The 27124-nt window shown below is 47.0% G+C and overlaps 1 protein-coding gene across 4 annotated transcripts in view; it reads left to right on the top strand.

The window, feature by feature from the left end:
• Nucleotides 1-27124, top strand: part of LOC147124188 (glyoxylate reductase/hydroxypyruvate reductase-like) — a 51294-nt gene that overhangs the window by 18356 nt on the left and 5814 nt on the right. For all 4 annotated transcript variants that reach the window (XM_085983638.1, XM_085983650.1, XM_085983643.1 and 1 more), the window contains exons 4-8: nucleotides 6675-6791; nucleotides 6911-6999; nucleotides 9522-9626; nucleotides 10834-10969; nucleotides 13761-13891. In XM_085983638.1, the coding sequence (XP_085839764.1) occupies nucleotides 6675-6791; nucleotides 6911-6999; nucleotides 9522-9626; nucleotides 10834-10969; nucleotides 13761-13891 (578 nt within the window). The remainder of the gene's footprint in view (nucleotides 1-6674; nucleotides 6792-6910; nucleotides 7000-9521; nucleotides 9627-10833; nucleotides 10970-13760; nucleotides 13892-27124) is intronic.

Raw genomic sequence — 27124 nt, 5'->3', positions numbered from 1 at the left:
GTGTCACATTTTCCATTATCTTGCACCAACACCCTTTGACCTCCCTGAATGAGATTGTTAATTATTTCTGAATTGAGGCAGTTCAGTGCTGTGTGCCTGCACCCGAACGAGACTGTCCAAACTCTCTTGACCAGGGACCCTTGGTGCCAGCCAAATGAAATTTTAATTCCAAGAATTTGGACTGAATTTGAGCCCAGTTTCCAGAGATGAAAGACCAGATTAGAGGTTTCAAAGAAAAAAGATCTCTGCAACTTCTGGGGAGCATAGTCTAAGAGCAGAAACTGCTCCAACTTGATACAAAATTGGGAATTTCATTCAGAGAACCAATTAAGGTTGTTGACATGGAAATGCCATACTGTCATGTGGCGGGAGTGTGAGTATTTTGTAGAAAGATGCACCTCACCTATCTAAGTCTAGAAAGCTTAAGTGTTCGGTGACAGTGCCAAGGTCTAAATGTGCTTAGGAGTTTAACCAGTGAAAACTGCTGAACTTACCAGGGGTGATCTGGACTCGAGTGGAAAGAATTCCAGCCCTCCAGCAATGGCTTTTCCATTAGTGAACCAGACTTGTCAATCAGCAGTGCCCTGGAGTACTGCAGACCTCTCCGGTTCCGGATCGAACTACCCATCCTGCCCCAAAGGGTTGACTTAGTTCCAAACTTCCATCCCTTCATTTGTCACCTTGGAGCCATCTATATCCCAAAGGGATGCCACCTACCTTCAAGGAGGCTGGCACTGGTAAAGTAGAAGGTGATCTTCTGAAGGGCTAGGACAGAGCAGGTGAAGCCCCTGACTCTGCTGTACCAACACTGGGAGTCCTCGATAGTAAAAGTGAATAACAAAAGCAGAGTACTATTCCAACTCCAACACTAGCTCTGAATCCCCCTCAACCGCTCATAAACCCTTATATTTATCTTTTTACAAATTTGATATCATGCACTTCAACTTTGGTAGTCAGGCTGGGGGGGGGGTCAGCCTTACCTAAGTACAGGAAACTTTCTGGTATCCGGCACTGACTGGACCGAGCTGTTGCCGTCCCATAGAAACCAGCGCTAATGTTAAAACATACGGAGCTTCTGAGCTCCGTGTGAAGCAACAAACCCTGTTGCTTAGCAACAGCTTCAAAACAGTTGGCTGCAGCTGCAAGCGTCTCTGTAGCTAAGCAACAGCTTCAGCTAGACCTTGCAGAGCCACGACTGAAGGAAAAAAAGCAACGAAAAGAAAAAAAACTTATCTGAACCGACTCCTGAATTTTGCCGGTGGATAGAGCTTTCCGGACATTTAACCTCCGGATAAACGAAAGTTTCCTGTACTTGCAGATGCTTTAGTGCAACACAATGAAGCATTGGAAGGACAAATGCTGCAATCCCAGAAGATTCTAAGAACTACAGACAGTGATATTTTAAAATCTAATTCCAAGGTTATTCTTTTTGTAAATGCACAAAAATATTTAGAAGCCAGGCTTCAGAGGAGCTGACTGCAAACCCTTTTGTAATTTGATAATGTTTAACTAAAATACCAATTTTTTTCTTGCATTTTTCAAAAGTGTTTCTAATTTTTTTAAATATAAAGTTGTAAGAATTCTCTCCATGGAGACTCCAGTCTTTGTAAACTGAATTCTACTCCCTGCTGTCTGTCCTCCTGTTTCTGCACTGAGCATCTCCTTCCACCACCTTAGTTAACTACTTTGTCCTCCTTGCCTCCACATCCACTCCGAGGTCATAGAAACATAGAAGATAGGAGCAGGAGTAGGCCATTCGGCCCCTCGAGCCTGCTCTGCCATTCAATGCGATCATCATGGCTGATCATCCAAATTCAGTACCCTGTCCCTGCTTTCTCCCCATATTCCTTGATCCCCTTAGCCTTAAATATATCTAACTCCTTCTTGAATATATTTAATGAATTGGCCTGAACTGTCTTCTGTGGTAGAGAATTCCACAGGTTCACCACTCTCTGGGTGAAGAAATTCCTCATCTCCGTCCTAAATGGCTTACCCCTTATCCTTAGACTGTGACCCCTGGTTCTGGACTCCCCTGTCATCGGGAACATCCTTCCTGCATCTAGTCTGTCTAGTCCTGTTAGAATTATATAAGTTTCAATGAGATCCCCTCTCATTCTTCTAAACTCTAGCGATTATAAGCCTAATCGACCCAATCTCTCTTCATATGTCATTCCTGCTATCAATTCAATTCAATTCTATTTTATTTGCCATATGTAACTAGTACAATGGAATGCTTACTCCCCGTAGGGACACGTCAGCTATTCTTACAGCACCGTGTTCAGAAAGTCAATTCTTTGGCATCCAGTGGCAGTGGGAGCACGATGTCCCTCAGCCGCTCTGTCCTCCTCGTCACCGCGGCCTCCTCCTCCCAGGTATCAGCCTGGTGAATCTTCGCTGCACTCCCTCCATGGCAAGAACATCCTTCCTCAGATAAGGCGACCAAAACTGCACACAATACTCAAGGTGTGGTCTCACCAAGGCCCTGTACAACTGCAGCAAGACATCCTTGCTCCTGTACTCGAATCCTCTCGCTATGAAGGCGAGCATACCATTTGCCGCCTTAACTGCCTGCTGCACCTGCATGCTTGCCTTCAGCGACTGGTGCACAAGGACACCCAGGTCTCGTTGCACTTCCCCTTTTCCCAATCTGTTGCCGTTCAGATAATCTGCCTTCCTGTTTTTGCCACCAAAGTGGATAACCTCGCATTTATCCACATTGGGCAGATGCAATATAATCGCCCAACCTGTCTAAATCGTACTGGAGTTTTTCTGCATCCTCCTCACAGCACACACGCCCACCCAGCTTTGTGTCTTCTGCAAACTTGGAGATATTGCATCTAGTTCCCTCGTCTAGATCATTAATATATATTGTGAATAACTGGGGTCCCAGCACCGATCCCTGCGTTACCCCACTAGTCACTGCCTTCCACTCGGAAAAAGACCCGTTTATTCCAACTCTTTGCTTCCTGTCTGCCAACCAGTTTTCTATCCAAGTCAGTACCTTACCCCCAATCCCATGTGCTTCAACTTTGCACGCTAGTCTCTTATGTGGGACCTTATCGAAAGCCTTCTGAAAGTCCAAATACACCACATCCACTCGTTCTCCCTTTATCTGTTCTACCAGTTACATCCTCAAAAAATTCCAGTAGATTAGTCAAGCATGATTTACCTTTTGTAAATCCATGTTGACTTTGAGCGATCCTGTCACTGTTTTCCAAGTGCTCTGCTATTACATCTTTTATAAAGGACTCTAGCGTTTTCCCCACTACCGATGTCAGGCTTACCGGTCTACAATTTCCCGTTTTTTCTCTACCACCTTTTTTAAATAGTGGGGTTACATTAGCTACCCTCCAATCCATGGGAACTGTTCCAGAGTCTATAGAATTTTGGAAGATGACCAGCAATGTATCTACTATTTCTAGGGCCACTTCCTTAAGCACCCTAGGATGTAGATTATCAGGCCCTGTGGAATTATCGGCCTTCAATCCCGTCAATTTCCCTAACACCATTTCCCTACAAATACTGATTTCTTTTAGTTCCTCCCTCTCATTAGTCTCTATGTTCCCTGACATCTCTGGGAGTTTATTTGTGTCCTCCTTTGTGAAGACAGAACCAAATTATGTATTTAATTGGTGTACCATGTCTTTGTTCCCCATTATAAATTCCCCTGATTCTGACTGCAAGGGACCTACGCTTGACTTTACCAATCTTTTTCTCTTCACATATCCATAGAAGCTTTTACAGTCAGTTTTTATGTTCCCTGCAAGCTTACTCTCATTCTATTTTCCCTTTCTTAATTAATCCCTTTGTCCTCCTTTGCTGAATCCTGAACTGCTCCCAATCCTCAGGTTTGCTGCTTTTTCTGGCCAATTTATATGTCCTCTCCTTGGATCTTATGCTATCCCTAATTTCCCTTGTTAGCCAATGTTGGGGCACCTTTTTTGTTTTATTTTTATGCCAAACAGGGATGAACAAATTCTGTAGTTCATCCATGCGATCTTTAAATGTTTGCCATTGCCTATTCACCATCAACCCTTTAATTAACATTCCCCAATCCATCCTAGCCAACTCGCACCTCGTACCATCATAGTTTCCTTTATTTAAATTCAGTACCCAAGTCTCTGAATCAACTACTTCACTCTCCATCTTAATGAAGAACTCTTATCATATTATGATCACTCCTCCCCAAGGGGCCTCATACAACAATATTGCTAATTAATCCTTTCTCATTACATAATACCCAGTCTAAGATGGCCTGATCTCTAGTTGGTTCCTCGACATATTGGTCCAGGAAACCATCCCATATACACTCTAGGAATTCCTCTTCCACAGTATTGTTACTAATTTGGTTAGACCAATCTATATGTAGATTAAAGTCACCCATGATAATTGCTGTGCCCTTATTGCAAGCATCTCTAATTTCCCATTTAATGCCATCCCCAACCTCAGCATTACTGTTTGGGGGTCTGTATACAACTCCCACTAACGTTTTCTCCGCTCTACCCATACAGATTCCACATCATCAGAGCTAATATCCTTCCATACTTTTGTGTTAATCTCTTTAACCAGCAATGCTACCCCACCTCCTTTTCCTTTTTGCCTGTCCTTCCTGAATATTGAATACCCCTGGATGTTGAATTCCCAGCCTTGGTCACCCTGGAGCCATGTCTCCGTAATCCCAATTATATCATATCCGTTTACATCTATTTGCGCAGCTAATTCATCCACCTTATTACGAATGCTCCTCGCATTAAGACACAAAGCCTTCAGGCTTATTTTTTTAACACTCTTAGACCTTTTAGAATTATTGTTTACTGTGGCCATGTTTGATTTACACCCTTGATTTCTCTGACTTCCACCTTTGCTTTTCTTCTTCCTGTCTTTTGCTTCTATCCTTGCTTCCCTTTCCTCTGTCTCCCTGCACAGGTTCCCAACCCCCTGCCATTTTAGTTTAAACCCTCCCCAACAGCACTAGCAAACACTCCCCCTTGGACATCGGTCCCGGTCCTGCCCAGGTGTAAACCGTTCAGTTTGTACTGGTCCCACCTCCCCCAGAACCGGTTCCAATGTCCCAGGAATTTGCATCCCTCCCCCTTGCACCATACTTCTAGCCACGTATTCATCTGTAATATCCTTCTATTTCTACTCTGACTAGCACGTGGCACTGGTAGCAATCCTGAGATTACTACCTTTTGAGGTCCCATTTTTGAATTTACCTCCTAACTCCCTATATTCAGCTTTTAGGACCTCATCCCATTTTTTACCTATATTGTTGGTACCTATATGCACCACGACAACTGGCTGTTCACCCTCCCCCTTCAGAATGCCCTGCAGCCGCTCTGAGACATCCTTGACCCTTGCACCAGGGAGGCAACATACCATCCTGGAGTCTCATTTGCGGCCGCAGAAACGCCTATCTATTCCCCTTACAATAGAATTCCCTATCACTATAGCTCTCCTGCTCTCTTTCCTCCCGTCCCGTGCAGCAGAACCACCCATGGTGCCAGGAAGTTGGTTGCTGCTGCCTTCCCCCGATAAGCCATCCTCCCCAACAATATCCAAAGCGATATATCTGTTTGAGAGGGGGATGGCCACAGGGGACTCCTGCACTACCTGCCTGCGCCTACTACTCTGCCTGGCGGTCACCCATTCCCTTCCTGCCTGTGTAGCCTTTACCTTCGGTGTGACCAACTGATTAAACGTGATATCCATGACGTCCTCAGCATCGCGAATGCTCCAGTATGTATCCATTTGCAGCTCCAGCACCGCAATGCGGTCTGCCAGTAGCTGCAGCTGGATACACTTCCCGCACGCATGATCGTCAGGGACACAGGAAGTGTCCCTGATTTCCCACATAGTGCAGGAGGAGCATGCCACAGGGCCGAGCTTTGCTGCCATGACTTGCCCTTTAATTAATTTAAATTAAATCAATACCACCAATTATACTACAATTAAATGATATACTCAAGGGCCCTTGTTTCCTAGCACTCCCCGCTACACAACAGAGACCTTCAAAACTATAACCACAAAATTAAGACCTTCTAAACTTTATAAACTATGAACCTTAACTGTCAAACTATAGAGTAGTATAAGTACTCACCTGGCCGTACTCACCCAATCAGCTGCTCCCTCCTGCCCGCGTCACGTTTTGAATCGTGACGTGGCTCTGGAATGCCGCCGCCGGTCTGCGAGATTGGTAAGCCTGTGTTTATAAAAAAAAAAAAAAAAAGCCCGCGAAAGAGTGTTTAAATACTCACTGAACCTCCGCTCTCACCGCTCCCGACACTGGCCTGTGTAAAATAGGTCACTCTCCTTGACTGTCATCACATATGGCTTACCTCTGAGGTCTCTATAACTGATTAGCTGCTCTCTGATCACTTTCTCAACTCCTACTTTCTCATCTCAACTCTGCCTGCTCACTCCCCATATCCTCCAATATCCTAACTAGCCTTAGAACTATCTAATTCTCTTTAAAGCATTTCTAAACTCTGCTTCAAAAACAGTTTATCAAGGAATATTCCATATTCTAACCATCCTCTGTGTAATGATTTTTTTTTCCTAATTCTTTCTAGTTATGTTAAATTTATGCCCCCTCATCGCCATCTCACTGACCAGTGCAGACAATTTATTGCTATTTCAGCACCAACTTTTTAAATGTTTTCCTGTGCTTGAAGGGCAATCCGAGTGGGCTACACCCCTGACATCCTGACCGATGCCACTGCCGAACTCACTGTGGCCTTGCTCCTGACTACATCTCGTCGACTGATAGAGGCAACCGAAGAAGTGAAAAAGTAGGTGACGTGTACAGGAAACACAGAGCTGTTTGAACGTCTCGCTGTCATTTACCAGCGACTTTTCTAATCAATCAGTTAGTTTGAGGGGGGTCACTTGTTTGTTTGGTCTGTTCCAGTGGAGGATGGACTGCCTGGAAGCCCCTTTGGATGTGCGGCTACGGACTGGCCGGGAGCACCGTAGGAATCGTGGGACTGGGAAGAATAGGTACACCATAAAAAAAAATTAAAAACACGATTTTCAGAGAACACGGACTCAACTGTCTTGAGCGCCATGATGTGTGAGATGTATAGAAGATAAAAGATTTTTAAAATGTAGATTTTCAACAACATTTTGCAGCCATTCAGTAAATGCATTTCATGCTATCAGTTGTGTCATTTAGCTACGTTTTTGTATCTCCACAAGTTACTTAAATGGAGTGAAAGTACGATTGGTTCACTTTACGTAAACTAGCTTTCAGGCAGAAGTAACCAAAACAGTTAAAAGAAGTGATTTGCCTTATTTTGCGCAGGTGGTAGAATTGCTAACTTTATGATTGTCATTAGCCAGTTTAGGATAGACAGTGGTAGCAAATTGTACTCCCCTCAGAACTGCTATTTTAGAAATACCAGACAGACTATCTTTCCACTCGCCTTCAGCCTGTGGAATGTTTTTTTGGGCAGCGAGCGCGACAGTGACGGACGCGATGAACTCTCTATCGGATGGGGAGGAATACAGCAACTGCCTAAAAATGGATTTTAAAAGAGAGAGTGCACTGTGGAGTGATGAAGCTGACAACTTTCTTCACAAACGCCCCCCCCCCACCCCAAAAAAAAACTTAAAAATTTGAAATCAAACCAGAAAATGCTAGAAACATTCAGCAGGTCAGTCACATTCTGCGCAGAATGGATGATAGTTAGCGGTTTAGGTATAACTGGTCATTAGCTGCTGTTTGACCTGAATGTTTCCAGCATTTTCTGGTTTTGCCACCTACCTTTCAGGTATAACCCTTCACTGCAATAAGGAGAAAATTGTATAAGGAAGGCACCCTGTAATAATTCTTAACAATGATTTCCTTTAGGTGAGCTGCATACATTTCGACAAAATGTGCGTGCTTCACCTCGGATCATTTTTCAGTGTGATGTACAACAGGATATATGTATTATAGTGTGATGTACCTGTCCTTTTGTTGATGTCAGTTGCCTTCCCTCTTCCGTAGCCTCTGCCAATTCCGCTGGATAACCAGTGGGAGCGATTGGGAGCAGACTGGAGTCACTGGTTTTCACCTGAGTTTTGCTTTCTGCCTAGTGCGGGTATAAAAAAAACTTGCATTTCTATAGCACCTTTCACGACCACCGGACGTCCCAAAGCGCTTTACAGCCAATGAAGTACTTTTTAAAGTGGAGTCACTGTTGTAATGTGGGAAATGCGGTAGCCAATTTGCGCACAGCAAGCCCCCACAAACAGCAATGTGAAAATGACCATATAATCTGTTTTTGTTATGTTGGTTCAGGGATAAATATTGGCCAGGACACTGGGGATAACTCCCTTGCTCTTCTTCGAAATAGTGCCATGGGATCTTTTACATCCACCTGAGAGCAGACGGGGCCTCGGTTTAACGTCTCATCCGAAAGACGGCACCTCCGACAGTGCAGCACTCCCTCAGCACTGCACTGGAGTGTCAACCTAGCTTTATGTGCTCAAGTCCCTGGAGTGGGACTTGAACCCACAACCTTCTGACTCGGAGGCGAGTGTGCGACCCACTGAGCCACAGCACTGGCTGAGTTACACAAATCCTGTTGTGTAAAACACTGATACAGGGAGTGGCAGTTTGATTATCAATAACACTTCCACTTAGCACCTTTCATCACTAGGCTGCATTTAATTTAATTTACTCAGAAGGTCATGGGTTCAAGCTCTGCTCCAGGATAATGCAGGCCGCTGCCGTACAGATGTGCTGTCTTTTGGATGAGACGTTAAACCCCGTCTGCCCCCTCAGGTGGACATAACGGATCCCAGGGCACTTTTTGAAGAAGAGCAGGAAGTGCTCGTAATGTCCTGGCCAGCATTCATCAACCAACACCACCAGAAATGGATTAACCTGTCATTTATCTCGTTTGATATGTGATACAACAACAACGTGTATTTATATAGCATCTTTAACGTAGTAAAACGTTCCAAGGCGCTGCACAGAAGTATTAGAAGATGAAAAAATTTGACACCGAGCCACATGAGAAATTAGGGCAGGCTTGGTCAACGAGGTAGGTTTTAAGGAGCGTCTTAAAGGAGAAAAGAGAAGTGGAGAGGTTTAGGCAGGGAATTCCAGAGCTTAGGGCCTAGGCAACAGAAGGCACGGCCGCCAATGGTTGAGCGATTTATAATCAGGGATGCTCAGGAGGGCAGAATTAGAGGAGCGCAGATATCTTGGGGGCTGGGGGGGTTGAAGGAGATTACAGAGATAGGGAGGGGTGAGGCCATGGAGGGATTTGAAAACAAGGATGAGAATTGTGAAATCGAGGCGCTGTTTAACTGGGAACCAATGTAGGTCAACGAGCACAGGGGTGATGGGTGAACAGGACTTGGTGCGAAACCTTTCTGTGCACATTGGCTGCTCTGTTTGCCTACATTACAATGACTACACTTCAGAAGCAGTTCCTTGATTGTGACATGCTAAGGATGTGAAAGTCACTGTATAAATGCAAGAACATTCTTTATTTTGTAGCTTTTTAAGCACACTGCTGTTTTTTTAGGCCTCGCAATTGCACAGCGTCTGAAGCCATTTGGAGTGAAGAAGTTCTTGTACACTGGACGTCAGCCTAGGCCCGAAGCTGCCGCCAAGATACAGGGTGAATATGGTAAGAAGGGAATCTAGAAAATTCTAATTAGGGTCATGCTCTTTTAGAAACCTACATAATCAAACACAGCTGTAGTTTTGAATCCAATTTGGAGCAGAGTTGTGACAGTAATTTAGTGTTCTTCCAAATGTGCCTGTCATGGATTTCCCTTTTGGTTTTTTTTACCTGCGATGGGTCACGCTGTCATTTCAGTAGTTGCACCTGACTCCTACCAGATTTTGTTCTATTTCCAACTGTGTTGGATTGGTAAATTACCAGAAACACTTACTCCTTTCGGTAATGCCAATGCTTGGTGAGGCAAAGACAGAAATCTCGTGGACAATGAGATTCTTGTTTTCCCCCCCACCCCGTAAACTCCAAAAGCAAGTTCCAGGTGATCATGGCAACCCGTGAGGTGTCACTGGGTAGAGTTCATTAACTCACACATTCCAATGTCCTCCTCCCACAGGAACTTGCCAGTACTGTAGTGACCGAATCTACTGACATCTAACCTGACTTTTGCCTATGTTTTGTAGGCATGTAGTTCTAAAGTTGCTATTAATTTCTAATATCTAAATCTGTTCCATCCAAATCTTTCACATTTTGCAAAATCTCAACCTTTCCCCGCCCACCCCACCACCTCCGAGCCCGCTTTCTTCAAAGTGAATGGCCCTAACCACCTAGCCAATCCTTGTAATGAGATCCACGTTTAAGCGTCATTCTTTTTACCGGTGTTTGTATCCTATTGGACATCAATATCCATCATCAAACATGGGAACCAAAACTGAATGTGACACCCAAGTGCAGATGTACCAAGACCACCTCTAACCTTGGCTTTGTACTTTTATTGACTGAGCAATACTTACCAATAAGCCTTATTTGCTTTCTCAATGGCTCCCTCACGCTGCTTCGGAGGGACTCTCCAGTGAGTCCCTCCTCCAGTCCCTTCCCTGCTCCATTCCCTGTTTGGGTAAAGTTAGGTAATTCAGGCCTGTGCGAACAATCATTAGACTCTGCAGCAGGAGCTTGGGATTTCATTTCTTTTTGAATTATTCTATAAGTTGTCTGTGTTGCATAATATACTTACTGCTACTTGGTTTGATAAATTGAACAAGAAGATAAGGTAGGAAATCACAGCAATGGAAATAATGTCCAGTTTTGTATAATCCTATAAAGAGGTACTAGATACTGCAGCTTGAATCAGACTATATGTTCTCCTCACACGCAGTGCCTCTGAATAACCTAGCTGAGGAATCTGACTTCTTCATCGTATCGTGCTCCTTCAGTCCCCAAACAAAGGGAATGTGTAACAGCGACCTGTTTTCCAAAATGAAGACGACAGCGGTATTTATCAATACAAGCAGGTAGGTGACATCGTAACTCAGTCCTAGTTAATCATCTCAACCCCATCTCCTATCAAAAGCGAAATGCAGGACAATTTTATAGCGCCGTGTACATTGAACTTTCATGGGAACTATTCAAAACGATTCGCAGAAACAATATTTCAATGACCGAGTGATCAGTCTGTGGAAGATACTCCCTGGGGAGACGGTAGAAGCAGTTAGTATCACTTAAATGTAAATTAGATGGCTTTCTTTCAGAAAATAACGTTTTGGGATGCAGTATGAGTAATTTGAGGCATGACACGTGGGAAGTGTAGCACGATTGGGAGGAACAGGTGACTTTGGACCTCTGTTGTAGACTAACTGATAGAGATTGATTGCTATGATTAGTCAGCAACTCCATATTGTTATCATGTGACTAGGAGGCAAACTAGATGGACCTTGGACTTTTTCGTCCAGCAGTTCCTATGTTCCTATTTGCAACAGCTTACTTTCCATAAAGGAGATGCCCTTAGCACTGAGGTAAAGGGATTGGCAATGATACCGTGCACCAGACACACACTTCCTGCCATGCAGTGATTCATTTCAATTTGGATTTAGTCATTGGGTCTCGAGATATGGCAGTAGGTTTACCAAATCCGTGTCAAAAAAGACCATGCCTCTTTAAATTTCTGGGCTATTGGCCTGTGATTTACTCTTTAAAAAAAATTTTTTTTTTTTAAATTCCTCCTGCACAATGTGTTTCTTCCACTAAAGAGCTGATCTGAGTTCAGTCAGTAAATTCACTGGGCCATATGGACCATGGTCCGGAATTTGCGGTCCTGACGACGGTGAACTGGCAGCGTTCGCCTTCATTTCACCCTTAAAACTGATCAAAACTTCAGGATTCAGTGCATGCGCAGCCTAATGTGGAAATCCTGAAGTTGCGGTCTGTCATTCACTGCTCCTCCACAGGCTGCGCTGTGGACTGCCCTCCCCCACCACAGAGCCAGGCAATCAGTGAAATCTCTCAAATCATGGAAAATGACAAAAACTTCGGCTCTTCGTCAGGAATTACGCTGTTAAATACCCCATTACAAGTTAGACCCGTAGGGATTGGGTGTAACTGGGGGTTTAACACTGTATTGATTGCTAAACAAAGGTTATGGGCCTGAAAAACGAATGTAAATTTTGTGCAGTGTCAAATTTATCCATTTTTAATGAAAATTAAACATTTTTAAGAAACTTAAAAAAAAAAAAAAAATAAATAAATTATGCACATTTCTTTCTGTTTAAAAGCTGGTGCGCCGACTGCGCAGGAGCTCCAGAGCGTGGCCGCACAGCTTAAATAGAACATTGCTCACGATAGTGTTTATTACCCATCCCTAGTTGCTGAGGGTATTAACAGTCGACCACATAATGTGGGACTGGAGTCACGTGTACACCATACCGTATAGGTGTGGCAGGTTGTTCCCCAAAATACAACCTTGAACCAGTTGTTTTTTTTTTTACAATCCAGCAGCTTGCATGGGTGCCAGCCCACTGATTACCAGATTTATTTGAATTCAATTTCACAATTTGCCATGGTGGGACTTGAACTCTCGACCTCGAGGTTGCCAGTCCAATACCAGAACCCCTACACTGTGGTACCACCCCCCCTCTTAATGTTCTGAATTAGCTGGTCTTGGCCTGGGGGAGAGTGAGGTTGCTGTTATTGGTCTTAGCATGCTGGGCTGGGGGTGGGGAGAGATTTCAGCCAGAGTTCCTGCTGATGACCAGTAGCTGCTGCCAGAAATGCACAGTTGTGGAATTTGGATGAGGACAGGATCAAGCGCCACTCTGATGCCCCCCACTGTCAGAAAGTCTGTTGACACTCTGTCGGATAGGTACTGGTGGGCTGTGGCCCGTGGAACTGTATACCACGTCCCCATGACATTCAACGGCGTTACCATCGCCAAATCCCCCACCATCAACATCCTGGGGGTCACCATTAAAAAGAAACTTAACTGGACCAGCCACATAAATACTGTGGCAGCAAGAGCAGGTCAGAGGCTGGGTATTCTGCACCGTGTCTCATGTCCTGACTCCTCAAAGCCTTTCCACCATCTACAAGGCACAAGTCAGGAGTGTGATGGAATACTCTCCACTTGCCTGGATGAGTGGAGCTGCAACAACACTCAAGAAGCTCGACACCATCCAAGACAAAGCAGCTCATTTGATTGGCACCCCATCCACCACCTTAAACATTCACTCCCTCCACCACCGGTGTACTGTGGCTGCAGTGTGTACCATTTACAAGGTGCACTGCAGCAACTCGCCAAAGCTTCTTCAGCAGCACCTCCCAAACCCGCGACCTCTTCCACCTAGAAGGACAAGGGTAGCAGGCGCATGGGAACACCACCACCTCCATGTTCCCCTCCAAGTCACACACCATCCTGACTTAGAAGTATATCGCCGATCCTTCATCGTCACTGGGTCAAAATCCTGGAACTCCCTCCCTAACAGTACTGTGGGAGTACCTTCACCACACGGACTGCAGCGGTTCAAGAAGGTGGCTCACTACCACCTTCTCGAGGGCAACTAGGGATGGGCAATAAATGCTGGCCTTGCCAGCAACGCCCACATCCCATTAGCAAATAAAAAAAAGTAAGGGAGAGCCAGCACCTGGGCAAGAGTAGAGAAAAAGTGAGTGATTAAAGTCAAATGATGTGCATTAAATGGCCATTTGTGTCTGAAGTGCACTGTTCAATCAGTTGAGGTTCCCATGTGGCCAAGATAAAAGATTTCCTTGAAACAGATCCTCTGTTTCTGATGATTTCTTTGTGTTCAACAGAGGAGCTGTGGTGAACCAAGATGACCTTTATCAGGCTCTGACTACTGGTCAGATCGCTGCAGCGGGATTGGACGTCACGGTTCCTGAGCCATTACCCACCGACCACCCTCTGCTGTCACTTAAAAACTGTGGTAAGTTATAACTAACTGGGTTAATGGAAGGTGCAGGGACAGGAATCTCTTATCAGTCAACTAATTTAAAAAAACTTAGCAGGGACGATTTAATTAGAAAAATCCCTTTTATAAATGTGGACATTTTTTTCACACTTGCAATGTGAACACGTCTTGAATCAGTTATTTACTGTACAAAATGCAAAACTCATGAATATTTTAAGTAGTAAAAACTTATATTTAACACTTTGATTTACTGGTGAAGATTGGAACTGAAAACTGCACAGCTGCCTAGTCCATTTGGGAGAGCAAACGAGTGAGAAAAAAAGAGGGAAACCAGAGAGTTTAAAAACAGGGATAATTGTGAGTGTGGGATATGAAAGTCCTTTAAAATCAGGCCTAGTTATGTTTTCAAATAAAACAGAAAACGCACAGCCAGTCAGTCAGCACCTATATAACGAAAAGCCAATTTACTGACTTTTCTGGTTTGTACCTATTGTAACAATTTGATTCTGACACCAGAATATGGTTTGCAACTACTCTTTTTATTGTATTAGACCAAGTCCAGATACACACAATATCTTTAAGAAGTAGACATACAGAGAAATAAATAATATTACCAAGTGTTCTTTCCCTGGGTAGAGATGTAACCTTGTTGTACCTTTCTAATCCTGACTCTCTCTACAAGTTAAGAAAAGTTTGAGATCTTTATAGTCTGTTTCTCACGAACTCGGTCACTGATAATTAATTATGGCATGACAAGTATTATGGTGAACAAGACCCCAGAAAGGATGTATTTCCTTCAAAACAACAGATGCCAACTTGTTACCATCCTGTCCTGTTGTTTCACTTCCTATCTCAAGACTGCCTTGGCTAACTGTTTCCCAATGTGGTCATGAAAACAAGTCGAGAGAGACAAATCTTGTCATAGAAACATAGAAGATAGGAGCAGGAGTAGGCCATTCGGCCCTTCGAGCCTGCTCCGCCATTCAATGAGATCATGGCTGATCATCCAAATTCAGTACCCTGTCCCTGCCTTCTCCCCATATCCCTTGATCCCTTTAGCCTTAAGAAATATATCCAACTCTTTCTTGAATACACTTAATGAACTGGCCACCACCGCCCTCTGTGGCAGAGAATTCCACAGGTTCACCACTCTCTGGGTGAAGAAATTCCTCCTCATTTCAGTCCTAAATGGCTTACCCCTTATCCTTAGACTATGACCCCTGGTTCTGGGCTCCCCGGCCATCAGAAACATCCTTTCTGCATCTAGTCTGTCCAGGCATGACAGAATTTTATAGGTTTCGATGAGATCCCCTCTCAATCTTCTAAACTCCAGTGAGTATAAGCCCAATCGACACAATCTCTCCTCGTACGTCATTCCTGCCATCCCAGGTATCAGCCTGGTGAATCTTCGCTGCACTCCCTCCATGGCAAGAACGTCCTTCCTCAGATAAGGTGACCAAAACTGCACACAATACTCCAGGTGCGGTCTCACCAAGGCCCTGTACAACTGCAGCAAGACATCCTTGTTCTTGTACTCAAACCCTCTTGCTACGAAGGCCAACATACCATTTGCCTTCTTAACCGCCTGCTGCACCTGCATGCTTACCTTCAGCGACTGGTGCACAAGAACACCCAGGTCTCTTTGCACTTCCCCTTCTCCCAATCTATTGCCATTCAAATAATAATGTGCCTTCCTGTTTTTGCCACCAAAGTGGACAACCTCGCATTTATCCACATTATAGTGCATTTGCCATGTTTCTGCCCAATCACCCAACCTGTCCAAATCGTACTGGAGTTTCACGACATCCTCCTCACAGCATACCCTCCCACCCAGCTTTGTGTCGTCTGCAAATTTGGAGATATTACATCCAATTCCCTCGTCCAGATCATTAATATATATTGTGAACAGCTGGGGTCCTAGGACCGATCCTTGCGGTACCCCACTAGTCACTGCCTGCCACTCGGAAAACGACCCGTTTATTCCAACTCTTTGCTTTCTGTCCGCCAACCAGTTCTCTATCCAAGTCAATACCTTGCCCCCAATCCCATGTGCCTTAATTTTGCACGCTAATCTCTTATGTGGGACCTTATCGAAAGCCTTCTGAAAGTCCAAATACACCACATCCACTGGTTCTCCCTTATCTATTTTACCAGTTACATCCTCAAAAAATTCCAGTAGATTAGTCAAGCATGATTTACCTTTTGTAAATCCATGTTGACTTTGTCCGATCCAGTCACTGCTTTCCAAGTGCTCTGCTATTACATCTTTTATAATGGACTCTAGCATTTTCCCCACTACCGATGTCAAGCTTACCGGTCTATAATTCCCCACCTTTTCCTTACCACCTTTTTTGAATAGTGCGGGAACATTAGCTACCCACCAATCCATGGGTACCGTTCCAGAGTCTATCGAGTTCTGGAAGATGACCAGCAATGTGTGGTAAACCACCGTTATTGTTTTCACTGTCGTTCACTACTGTTATCGTTATTGCACATTGTTACCTCTTGCACACTGTGTACCAATGCATGCCTCAGCTGGCTCCGCCTACATGACCTGGTATAAAGGTGGCTGCCCGGCAACCCACTTCCTTCTTGGAACCAGTCGTCCACGAGAGGCATGCTCTGTTCTTTAGTTAATAAAAACCTTTTCATTACTTTCCTAATTCATCGCCTTTTATGGAGTAATTGATAAGCGTATCAATTTTATTAACTAAAAGTAAAATGTCCGGAACTGAGCAGCAACAACAGCAGGCGTTGCTGCGAGCCCTCAGACCAGCATGCCTGGACCTCGACCCCCAAGCGGCGGGTTCATCTACCAATTTCGAACACTGGCTGAGCTGCTTTGAATCCTTCCTAGAAGCCTCCGCCGTGACATCGGAGGAGAACAAATTTAAAGTTCTGACTGCCCAAGTGAGCCCTCAAGTATATACACTCATCCGGGACGCTACTACGTACACGGCGGCCCTCGACCTACTAAAAGGGCAATACAAGCGCCCAGTGAATACGATTTACGCCAGACACCACCTGGGATCCCGCAGGCAGCAACCGGGGGAATCGGTAGATGCATTTTTACGGGCGTTACAGACACACTGCAGGGACTGCGACTGTAAGGCGGTAACGGCTGCGGTGCACGCGGAGGGACTTAGCTGTGATGCCTTCGTTAAGGGCCTTCAGTCCGACTACTCCTGGCAGAGACTGCTCGAAAGCAAGGAGCTCGACCTGAAGACGGCCGTAGCCCTCGCGCTATCGCTAGATGCGGCCCACCGAAACCTCCAAGCATACGCACGTAACGGGGCCGCGCCATGGTCATCGCGACCTTGGGACATGGGACCGCTGCCCCCAGTACCAACTACTGCAGCGATGCCCCGAAAGCAACTGGGACCGCCTCCCCCGGTACCAACTACTGCAACGACGTCCCGTAACCAGGCCCAAAAATGCTATTTCTGTGGCCAGTTAAAACACCCTAGAGCGCGCTGCCCGGCGAAGACCGCTACCTGCTCTGGCTGCGGGAAGAAAGGCCATTACGCCAACGCCTGCAGAGGGAAACCCGCGAACGCCAGCAGCGCCGCGTGTGAACCGTGGGGGCAGCCATCTTCGCCATTTTGTGCACCTCCGACCGCGTGGGGATCGGAATCATGGCCGCCGCCATTTTGCCCGCCGCACTCAACCGCCAATCTGTCTCCGGACTCGACCACCGTCTCGTCGGACGACCATATCAGCTCACTCAGCCATACACTGGCCTCCGTTACGCTGGATCAAGCCCTCCCTCATCACCTGTCCAGGTCCATGATGGACATTACGGTAAATGGCCGCGCCACTACTTGCCTGTTTGACAGCGGGAGCACGGAGAGTTTTATTCACCCCGACACGGTGCGTAGCCACTCCCTCACGGTCCTGCCAACGCGCCATCGGATTTCTATGGCGTCCAAGTCCCATTCAACGGACGTCGGCGGCTACTGTGTGGTGACCCTTTCGGTTAGGGGCACTGAATATAAAAATTTTAAACTTCTTGTCCTGCCCCGTCTTTGCGCTGCCGTTCTGCTAGGGTTGGATTTTCAGTGCCAGCTCAAAAGTGTCACATTGGCATACGGTGGACCCCTTCCCCCACTCACAGTCTGCAACCAACAGCTTTTAAATCGCCCGCCGCGCACCACTTGCAGCCTTTCCACACTCAAAGTCTCCCCCCCTCCCTTGTTCGCTAACCTCACCCGCGACTGTAAACCCATCGCTACCAAGAGCAGGCTGTACAGCGCCGGGGACAGAGCTTTTATTAGCGCCGAGGTGGAGCGACTCCTGAAGGAGGGCATTATCGAAGGGAGCACCAGCCCATGGCGAGCCCAGGTTGTAGTCGTTAAGACCGCTGATAAACGCCACCTGGTCATCGACTACAGCCAAACCATAAACCGGTACACCCAGCTGGACGCATACCCCCTTGCCCGCATATCTGATATGGTCAACCAGATCGCGCAATACAGGGTATTCTCCACCATTGACCTTAAGTCAGCATACCACCAACTCCCTATCCGCCATGAGGACCGCCAGTATACTGCCTTCGAGGCAAACGGCCGCTTCTACCACTTCCTTAGGGTCCCCTTCGGCGTCACCAACGGGGTTTCGGTCTTCCAAAGGGAGATGGACCAGATGGTTGACCAGAACGCGCTGCAGGCCACCTTTCCCTATCTGGATAACGTCACCATCTGCGGCCACGACCAGCAGGACCACGACGTTAATCTAGCGAAATTCCTCCGTACGGCCCAGCGGCTGAATCTAACATACAATAAAGAGAAATGTATGTTTCACACCACGCGTCTTGCCATCCTCGGCTGCGTAGTGGAGAACGGAGTCATCGGGCCCGACCCCGACAGAATGCGCCCCCTTATGGAGCTCCCCCTCCCCCACTGCCTAAAAGCACTGAAGAGATGCCTGGGGTTTTTCTCTTACTATGCTCAGTGGGTGCCCAACTATGCGGACAAAGCCAGGCCCCTCATCAAGTCCACCTCCTTCCCCCTGACATCAGAGGCGGGTGCTGCCTTTACTCTTATCAAGAGTGATATTGCGACGGCCACAATGCACGCAGTGGATGAGTCCATCCCTTTCCAAGTGGAGAGCGATGCATCCGACTTCGCCCTAGCTGCAACCCTTAACCAGGCGGGGAGACCCGTGGCCTTTTTCTCAAGGACCCTCCAGGGCCCCGAGATTCGACACTCCTCTGTCGAAAAGGAGGCCCAGGCTATTGTGGAAGCGGTGCGACACTGGAGGCATTACCTGGCCGAAAAACGATTTACCCTTCTCACTGACCAGCGTTCAGTTGCTTTTATGTTCAATAATAAGCAGAGGGGCAAAATCAAGAACAAGATCTTGAGGTGGAGAATTGAACTCTCCTCCTACAATTACGATATCTTGTACCGGCCCGGGAAACTCTAAGCCCCCAGATGCCCTATCACGAGGTACATGCTGTGTGAGGCAAAGGAGGAGATTGCGGGGGCTCTAACACATATATTCAGGACCTCTCTGGCCACAGGGGATGTGCCAGAGGACTGGAGAACCGCTAATGTAGTACCATTATTCAAGAAGGGTAGTAGGGAAAAACCGGGGAACTACAGGCCAGTGAGCCTAACATCAGTGGTAGGAAAATTATTGGAAAAAATCCTGAGGGACAAAATTTGTCTCCACTTGGAGAGGCAAGGATTAATCAGGGATAGTCAACATGGCTTTGTCAAGGGAAGATCATGTCTGACTAATTTGATTGAATTTTTTGAGGGGGTGACTAGGTGTGTGGATGAGGGTAACGCAGTGGATGTGGTATACATGGATTTCAGTAAGGCCTTCGATAAAGTCCCGCACAGGAGACTGGTCAAGAAGGTAAGAGCCCATGGAATCCAGGGTGCCTTGGCACATTGGATACAAAACTGGCTTAGTGGCAGAAGGCAGAGGGTGATGGTCGAAGGTTGTTTTTGTGACTGGAAGCCTGTGGCCAGTGGGGTACCACAGGGATCGGTGCTGGGTCCCTTGCTGTTTGTGGTCTACATTAATGACTTGGATATGAATGTAAAGGGTATGATCAGTAAGTTCGCGGATGATACAAAAATTGGTAGGGTGGTAAATAGCGTGGAGGGTAGCCTCAGTTTGCAGGACGATATAGATGGGTTGGTCAGATGGGCGGAACAGTGGCAAATGGAATTTAACCCGGAAAAGTGCGAAGTGATGCACTTTGGGGGGACTAACAAGGCAAGGGAATACACAATGAATGGAAAGACCCTAGGCAAGACGGAGGGTCAGAGGGATCTGGGTGTGCAAGTACACAGATCCCTGAAGGCGGCGGAACAGGTGGATAAGGTGGTAAAAAAGGCATATGGGATACTTGCCTTCATTAGCCGAGGCATTGAAAATAAGAGCAAGGAGGTTATGATGGAGCTGTATAAAACACTGGTCAGGCCACAGCTGGAATACTGTGTGCAGTTCTGGTCGCCACACTACAGGAAGGATGTGATCGCGTTGGAGAGGGTGCAGAGGAGGTTCACCAGGATGTTACCAGGGCTGGAGCGCTTCAGCTATGAAGAGAGACTGGGCAGATTGGGTTTGTTTTCCTTGGAGCAGAGGAGGCTGAGGGGGGACATGATTGAGGTGTACAAAATTATGAGGGGCATAGATAGGATGGATGCTGAGGAGCTTTTTCCCTTAGTAGAGGGGTCAATAACTAGAGGGCATAGATTCAAAGTAAAGGGCGGGAGGTTTAGAGGGGATTTGAGAAAGAACTTTTTCACCCAGAGGGTGGTTTGAGTCTGGAACTCACTGCCTGAAAGGGTTGTGGAGGCAGAAACCCTCACAACATTCAAGAAGCATTTGGATGAGCACTTGAAATGCCATAGCATACAAGGCTACGGGCCAAATGCTGGAATATGGGATTAGATTAGACAGGGCTTGATGGCCGGCGCGGACACGATGGGCCGAAGGGCCTCTATCCGTGCTGTATTACTCTATGACTATATGACATGCGCCAACGCGCAAGTTGATAGACTGCGGACCCTCCACAACGACCTCTGCCACCCCGGGGTCACCAGATTCTGCCACTTCATTAAGTCCCGCAGCCTGCCCTACTCCATCGAGGAGGTCAGGACTATGACCAGGAACTGCCAAATCTGTGCCGAATGCAAACCGCATTTTTATAGGCCAGACAGAGCAAGCCTGATCAAGGCCACTCGCCCCTTCGAGCGCTTGAGCATCGACTTTAAGGGCCCCCTCCCTTCCTCTGACCGCAACGTGTACTTCCTCAACATTGTTGATGAGTACTCCCCGTTTCCCTTTTGCCATCCCTTGCCCAGACATGACCAGTACCACGGTCATCAAATGTCTGAATGACCTCTTCGCCTTGTTCGGGTTCCCTAGCTATATACATAGCGACCGGGGCTCATCTTTCATGAGTGACGAACTTAGTCAGTACCTGCTCGCGAGAGGTATTGCTACGAGCAGGACCACCAGCTACAACCCCCGGGGGAACGGCCAGGTGGAAAGAGAGAACGCGACGGTTTGGAAGGCCGTCCTCTTAGCCTTAAAATCTAAGGGCTTTCCGACCTCTCGTTGGCAGGAGGCCCTCCCTGCGGCGCTCCACTCCATCCGGTCACTGCTTTGTACTGCCACTAATGCCACCCCTCATGAGCAAATGTTCGTTTTCCCCAGGAAGTCCACATCGGGAACCTCGCTACCGACATGGCTGACTTCTCCTGGGCCCGTCCTACTGCGGAGGCACGTGAGGACCCATAAAACGGACCCCCTGGTCGAGAGGGTGAACCTCCTACACGCCAACCCCCAGTATGCCTACGTGGCATACCCAGACGGGCGGGAGGACACGGTCTCCATACGAGACCTCGCACCCTCGGGCGCCCCTGAATCACCACCGTTATTCTCCACCACTTCTCCCAACCCAACCCCTGTAGACGGTATGCCGGAGCCCCAGGACCCTTCGTCGACCGCTCAGACACCAGACTCGACGTTGGATACTGCACCACCGCCGCCGCTGCTACGACGATCAGGACGGCATACAAGGCCTCCTGATAGACTTACCTACACGAACTTTTAGTACACTTCAGCCCGCCGGACTCAATTTTAAACAAGGGGTGAATGTGGTAAACCACCGTTATTGTTTTCACTGCCGTTCACTACTGTTATCGTTATTGCACATTGTTACCTCTTGCTACTCACTGTGTACCAATGCATGCCTCAGCTGGCTCCGCCTACATGACCTGGTATAAAGGTGGCTGCCCGGCAACCCACTTCCTTCTTGGAACCAGTCGTCCACGAGAGGCATGCTCTGTTCTTTAGTTAATAAAAACCTTTTCATTACTTTCCTAATTCATTGCCTTTTATGGAGTAATTGATAAGCGTATCACAATGCATCTACTATTTCTAGGGCCACTTCCTTAAGTACCCTGGGATGTAGATTATCAGGCCCTGGGGATTTATCGGCCTTCAATCCCATCAATTTTCCTAACACCATTTCCCTACAAATACTGATTTCTTTCAGTTCCACCCTTTCATCAGACCCTATGTTCCCTGGCATCTCTGGGAGGTTATTTGTGTCCTCCTTTATGAAGACAGAACCAAAATATGTATTTAGTTGGTCTGCCATTTCTTTGTTCCCCATTATAAATTCCCCGTGGTGTATGTACCTTTAAGAGGAACTATGTTTTTGAAGCCCCTGTGTGCTGTGGTGCAGGTAGTGACCACTTGGGTATATAAGCCTGTGTAGCGTCTTGTGTAGTTAGTTCACCTCCAGACTTTGTTCAGTAAACACTTGTTAAATCAACTCCTGCATTCTGTGTCTCCATTAACACACGGATCTAACAGTGGCGACGAGTTAGAAACGAACTTACCTGCAATTCGGCAGCACCTCAAGGGGATCGATTCCTCAGACGAAGGTCGAATCCAGAAGCAAGAAGAGAAAAAAAAAAAGAAAAAAAACTGGTTTCACCAGCTAAATGGGCTGGTGGCAGGTCGTGCACTGATCCTTCCTGGGCTGCGGCGGGCTAGAGCTCGATCGGGTGGCGAGTCGGGAAGCAGAAGCAAAGAGAGAGAGAGGGTGGGGCGCGGCCGGTGCTGCAAAGCAGGTCGGCGTTCGGACCGAGCAGAGGGAGGGGAAAGTCCCAGAGGGTCCGCTCCACGACGGGAACGGTTCTCCAAGTAACGGAGAAACTATTGAAGCGATATATAAAAAAAAAAATATATAGAAATACCGCGAAAAGCTGCAGGTCGCAACGGGAAAGCGCGGGAGGCGCCATCTTAACTCGGCGGGGAAGAAAGAAAAGCGCGGGAGGCGCCATTTTGATCCATCGGGGACGGAGGAAAAGTGCGGGAAGCGCCATCTTAGATTTTCAAGATGCCGAAGACTGGCAATATTACTGCTTTCGATAGTGTTATAGAAGATTGGACCACATATGTGGAAAGAGTGGAGGTATATTGCAAGGTGAATGAAGTAGCGGATGATAAAAAGGCATCGGTACTTCTAAATCTGATGGGCGCAAGGACATACAGGCTGTTACGAAACTTGATCACTCCAGCCAAACTGATGGACAAGAATTTTAAGGAGATTGTTGATACCTTACAGGAGCACTTAAACCCAACACCGCTGCTGATAGCGGAACGATTCAAATTCTTCAGGAGGAATCAGCACAAGAATGAAAGTAACGCTGATTACCTCACCGAATTACAAAAGCTGTCAAAGCACTGCCAATTCGGGGCAGGACTGGCAGATTCTCTGAGATAAATTCGTCTGCGGTCTCCTAAGCGAAGGAACACAGAAAAGACTACTTTTCTGAGAAAGATTTGACACTGGACAAGGCTTTCAGTGTGGCTGTATCATACGAAGCAGCAGCAGCAAGAGGAGCTGCAGAGATACAGCAAAAGCCACAGGACTTCGGCACCCATGAAATGACACGGGGTTTCGAGAGATGTTATCGCTGCGGCAGATCCACCCATGACCAGAAGGACTGCTGGTTCAAGGACAAAGCATGCAGGCAATGCGGAAAGATGGGACACATTGCACGTGTATGCAGAACTGGAAAGAAATCCGCTGACAGTAAAAAGGTCAATAAGGAAAAGTACAGAAAGGTACAAATGATGACGGACAGTAGCTCCGAAGACCAGAAGAGCGATAGCGACTCCGGAAACAAGAGACTAAGCTGTCTCAAATTGCATAATGTAATTGCCAAAGAAGATTACCAGACCATTTGGGTTACCCTCACGATAGCGGGGTCCCCAGTCAAAATGGAGCTAGATACAGGATCCGCTCTGACCGTCATGAGTCGACAGGATTACGAGCGGCTATTTCCGCATATACCTTTGAAAGACACATCCATTATCTTGAAGACATATACGGGGCAGAAAGTATACCCCATACAACAGCAAGGAAATACAGAAGTTGTATTTATACGTTCTGCAAGATGGTGGTCCACCGTTGTTGGGACGTGAATGGATCAGAAAGATACATTTAGACTGGCACTCCATTCAGGCACTGACGGTGACCAGTAAGAAAAAAAACGATGATGACGTCATACCTGGACGATTAAAAGAAATCTTGGCTAACGCCAAAGAAGTGTTTCAACAGGAACTAGGAACCCTGAAAGGCGCCACCGCCTCAATAAAAGTGGAAGATGCGGCAATTCCCAAGTTTTTTAAGGCAAGGCCGGTGCCATACGCAATTAGTCCAGCCGTCGAGGCAGAGCTGGAGAATTTGGAAAAAGCAGGCATGTTATCCAAGGTAGATTGGAGCGAGTGGGCAACACCCATCGTCCCGGTCATGAAGAAAACGTTGAATAATGATAAATCTGAAGAACAGAGAAAAGTTCGCATCTGTGGGGACTTCAAGGTGACTGTAAACCCGGTTCTTCACACGGTACAGTATCCTCTTCCGAGGATAGAAGATATTTTCGCCTCACTATCCGGAGGGAAAGGTTTCACCAAAATTGACTTAGCACAGGCATATCGACAGATGGAGGTTGAGGAGGCCTCTAAAAAGTATCTCACGATAAACACACACAAAGGCCTGTACCAGTACAATCGACTGGTTTTCGGAGTGGCATCAGCTCCGGCTATGTGGCAAAGAGCTATGGAGCAAGTCCTGCAAGGGATTCCGGGGACTCAATGCTACCTAGACGACATCCTTGTAACAGGAGAAAATGACAACGGGCACCTTGCCAACTTGGAGCAGGTGCTCACGAGGCTGAGAGAACGGGGCCTACGAGCAAATCGCCGCAACTGCGAATTTTTCCAGCACGGTGGCATAGTGGTTAGCACTGTTGCCTCACAGCGCCAGGGACCCGGGTTCGAATCCGGCCTCGGGTGACTGTGTGGAGTTTGCACATTCTCCCTGTGTTTGCGTGGGTTTCCTCCGGGTGCTCCGGTTTCCTCCCACAGTCCAAAGATGTGCGGGTTAGGTTGATTGGCTAGGATAAAAATTGACCCTTAGTGTTAGGGGGATTAAATAAGTGGGGTTACGGGGATCGGGTGGGATATGTGTCGGTGCAGGCTCGATGGGCCGAAATGGCCTCTATCTGCACTGTGGGGTTTCTGTGATTCTGTGAAACAAATATATTGTGGCCATGTCATTAATGAAGAAGGGTTGCATAAGTCACCTGAAAAAATTGAAGCGGTCGTAAAGGCCCCAGCGCCTGAAAATGTCTCTCAATTAAGGTCGTTCCTGGGATTAGTAAATTACTATCATAAATTTTAACCAAACTTGTCGACGGTTCTGCACCCGCTTAATGCACTGCTACAAACGGGAGTAGTTTGGAAATGGAGCGAAGACTGTAAACGTGCCTTCCATAAATGCAAAGGCTTGATCACGTCCAGGGAAGTGTTGGCTCATTACAACCCATCACTGCCAATCAGACTGGCGTGCGATGCATCCCCTTACGGCGTGGGAGCGGTATTATCGCATAGATTCCCTGATGGCTCGGAGCGGCCGATAGCTTTTGCGTCACGCTCATTGAACTCAGCTGAGCGTAACTATGCCCAGATCGACAGGGAGGCACTCAGCCTGGTGTGGTGGGGTGAAGAAATTCAACCGTTACCTACATGGACAAAAATTTACCTTGTTGACTGACCATCAACCCCTCGTCTCCATATTCAACCCTAAAAAGGGCGTTCCCATTATGACTGCGCAAAGGCTACAGAGGTGGTCCCTTTTCCTAGGGGCACACCAATATGACATTGAATACAAAGGAACAAAACAGCATGGGAATGCTGACGGGTTATCGCGCCTACCGTTGCCAACGGTGGAAGAGGTGCCTACAGTGGACCCAGTGGAGATGTTCCACTCGACCATAGTGGAATGTCTACCGGTGACAAATTCTACCATTGAAAAGGAAACGAGAAATGACCCGACTCTCTCACGAGTCTACGATTTAACGGTGAAGGGATGGCCAGCACATGGCGAACCACTGTTGCCAGCATTCTCGCAAAGAAGAGAACAGCTGTCAGTGTGCCGAGGGACCGTGATGTGTGGATCCAGAGTGGTGATTCCACCCAAACTCAAGGATAGAGTGCTAAAGGAGCTTCACGAGGGGCATCTGGGTGGAGTGAAAATGAAGAACTTAGCCAGAGCGTTTGTGTGGTGGCCAGGTATCGATGGAGACATCGAAGAAATGACCAAGAGCTGTCTAGGATGCCAGAAGGTCCAAAACGCCCCACCACAAGCCCCTCTACATCCATGGGAGTGGCCCTCATCTCCATGGCAAAGGGTACATATCAACTTTGCTGGTCCATTTATGGACTCAATGTTCTTAATCGCGGTTGATGCACACTCCAAGTGGCCGGAGGTAATAAAGATGTCCTCCACCACCACGGAAAAAACCATCACAGTATTAAGGACCATATTCGCCAGGAATGGGCTGCCTGAACAGATCTGTTCTGATAATGGACCGCAATTTGTATCCGAAGAATTCAGGAAGTTCTTTAAAAAAACAATGGGGTTAAGCACTACACGTCCGCCCCATACCATCCCGCCACCAATGGATTGGCTGAAAGGTTTGTCCAGACCTTCAAGAAGGCCATAAAGGCCATGGGTAATGAAGACATAAATCTACAACATAAGGTAGATAACTTCTTGTTTGCGTACAGGAATGCAACACGTGGTTACAAACCAAACCCCCGCCATGATGTTCTTCAATAGAAGCCTAAGATTTGGTCAAGCCAAACGTCAGAAGGGACGTAGAGAACCGGCAATTTCAAAGCATGAGTGAAAGGCCAACTAGA

This window comes from Somniosus microcephalus, chromosome 1, assembly GCF_052327205.1.
Source record: "Somniosus microcephalus isolate GS21.2 chromosome 1, FLI_Smic_1.0, whole genome shotgun sequence".
NCBI classification, from domain to species: domain Eukaryota; kingdom Metazoa; phylum Chordata; class Chondrichthyes; order Squaliformes; family Somniosidae; genus Somniosus; species Somniosus microcephalus.
This window is presented reverse-complemented; position numbering and strand designations above follow the sequence as displayed.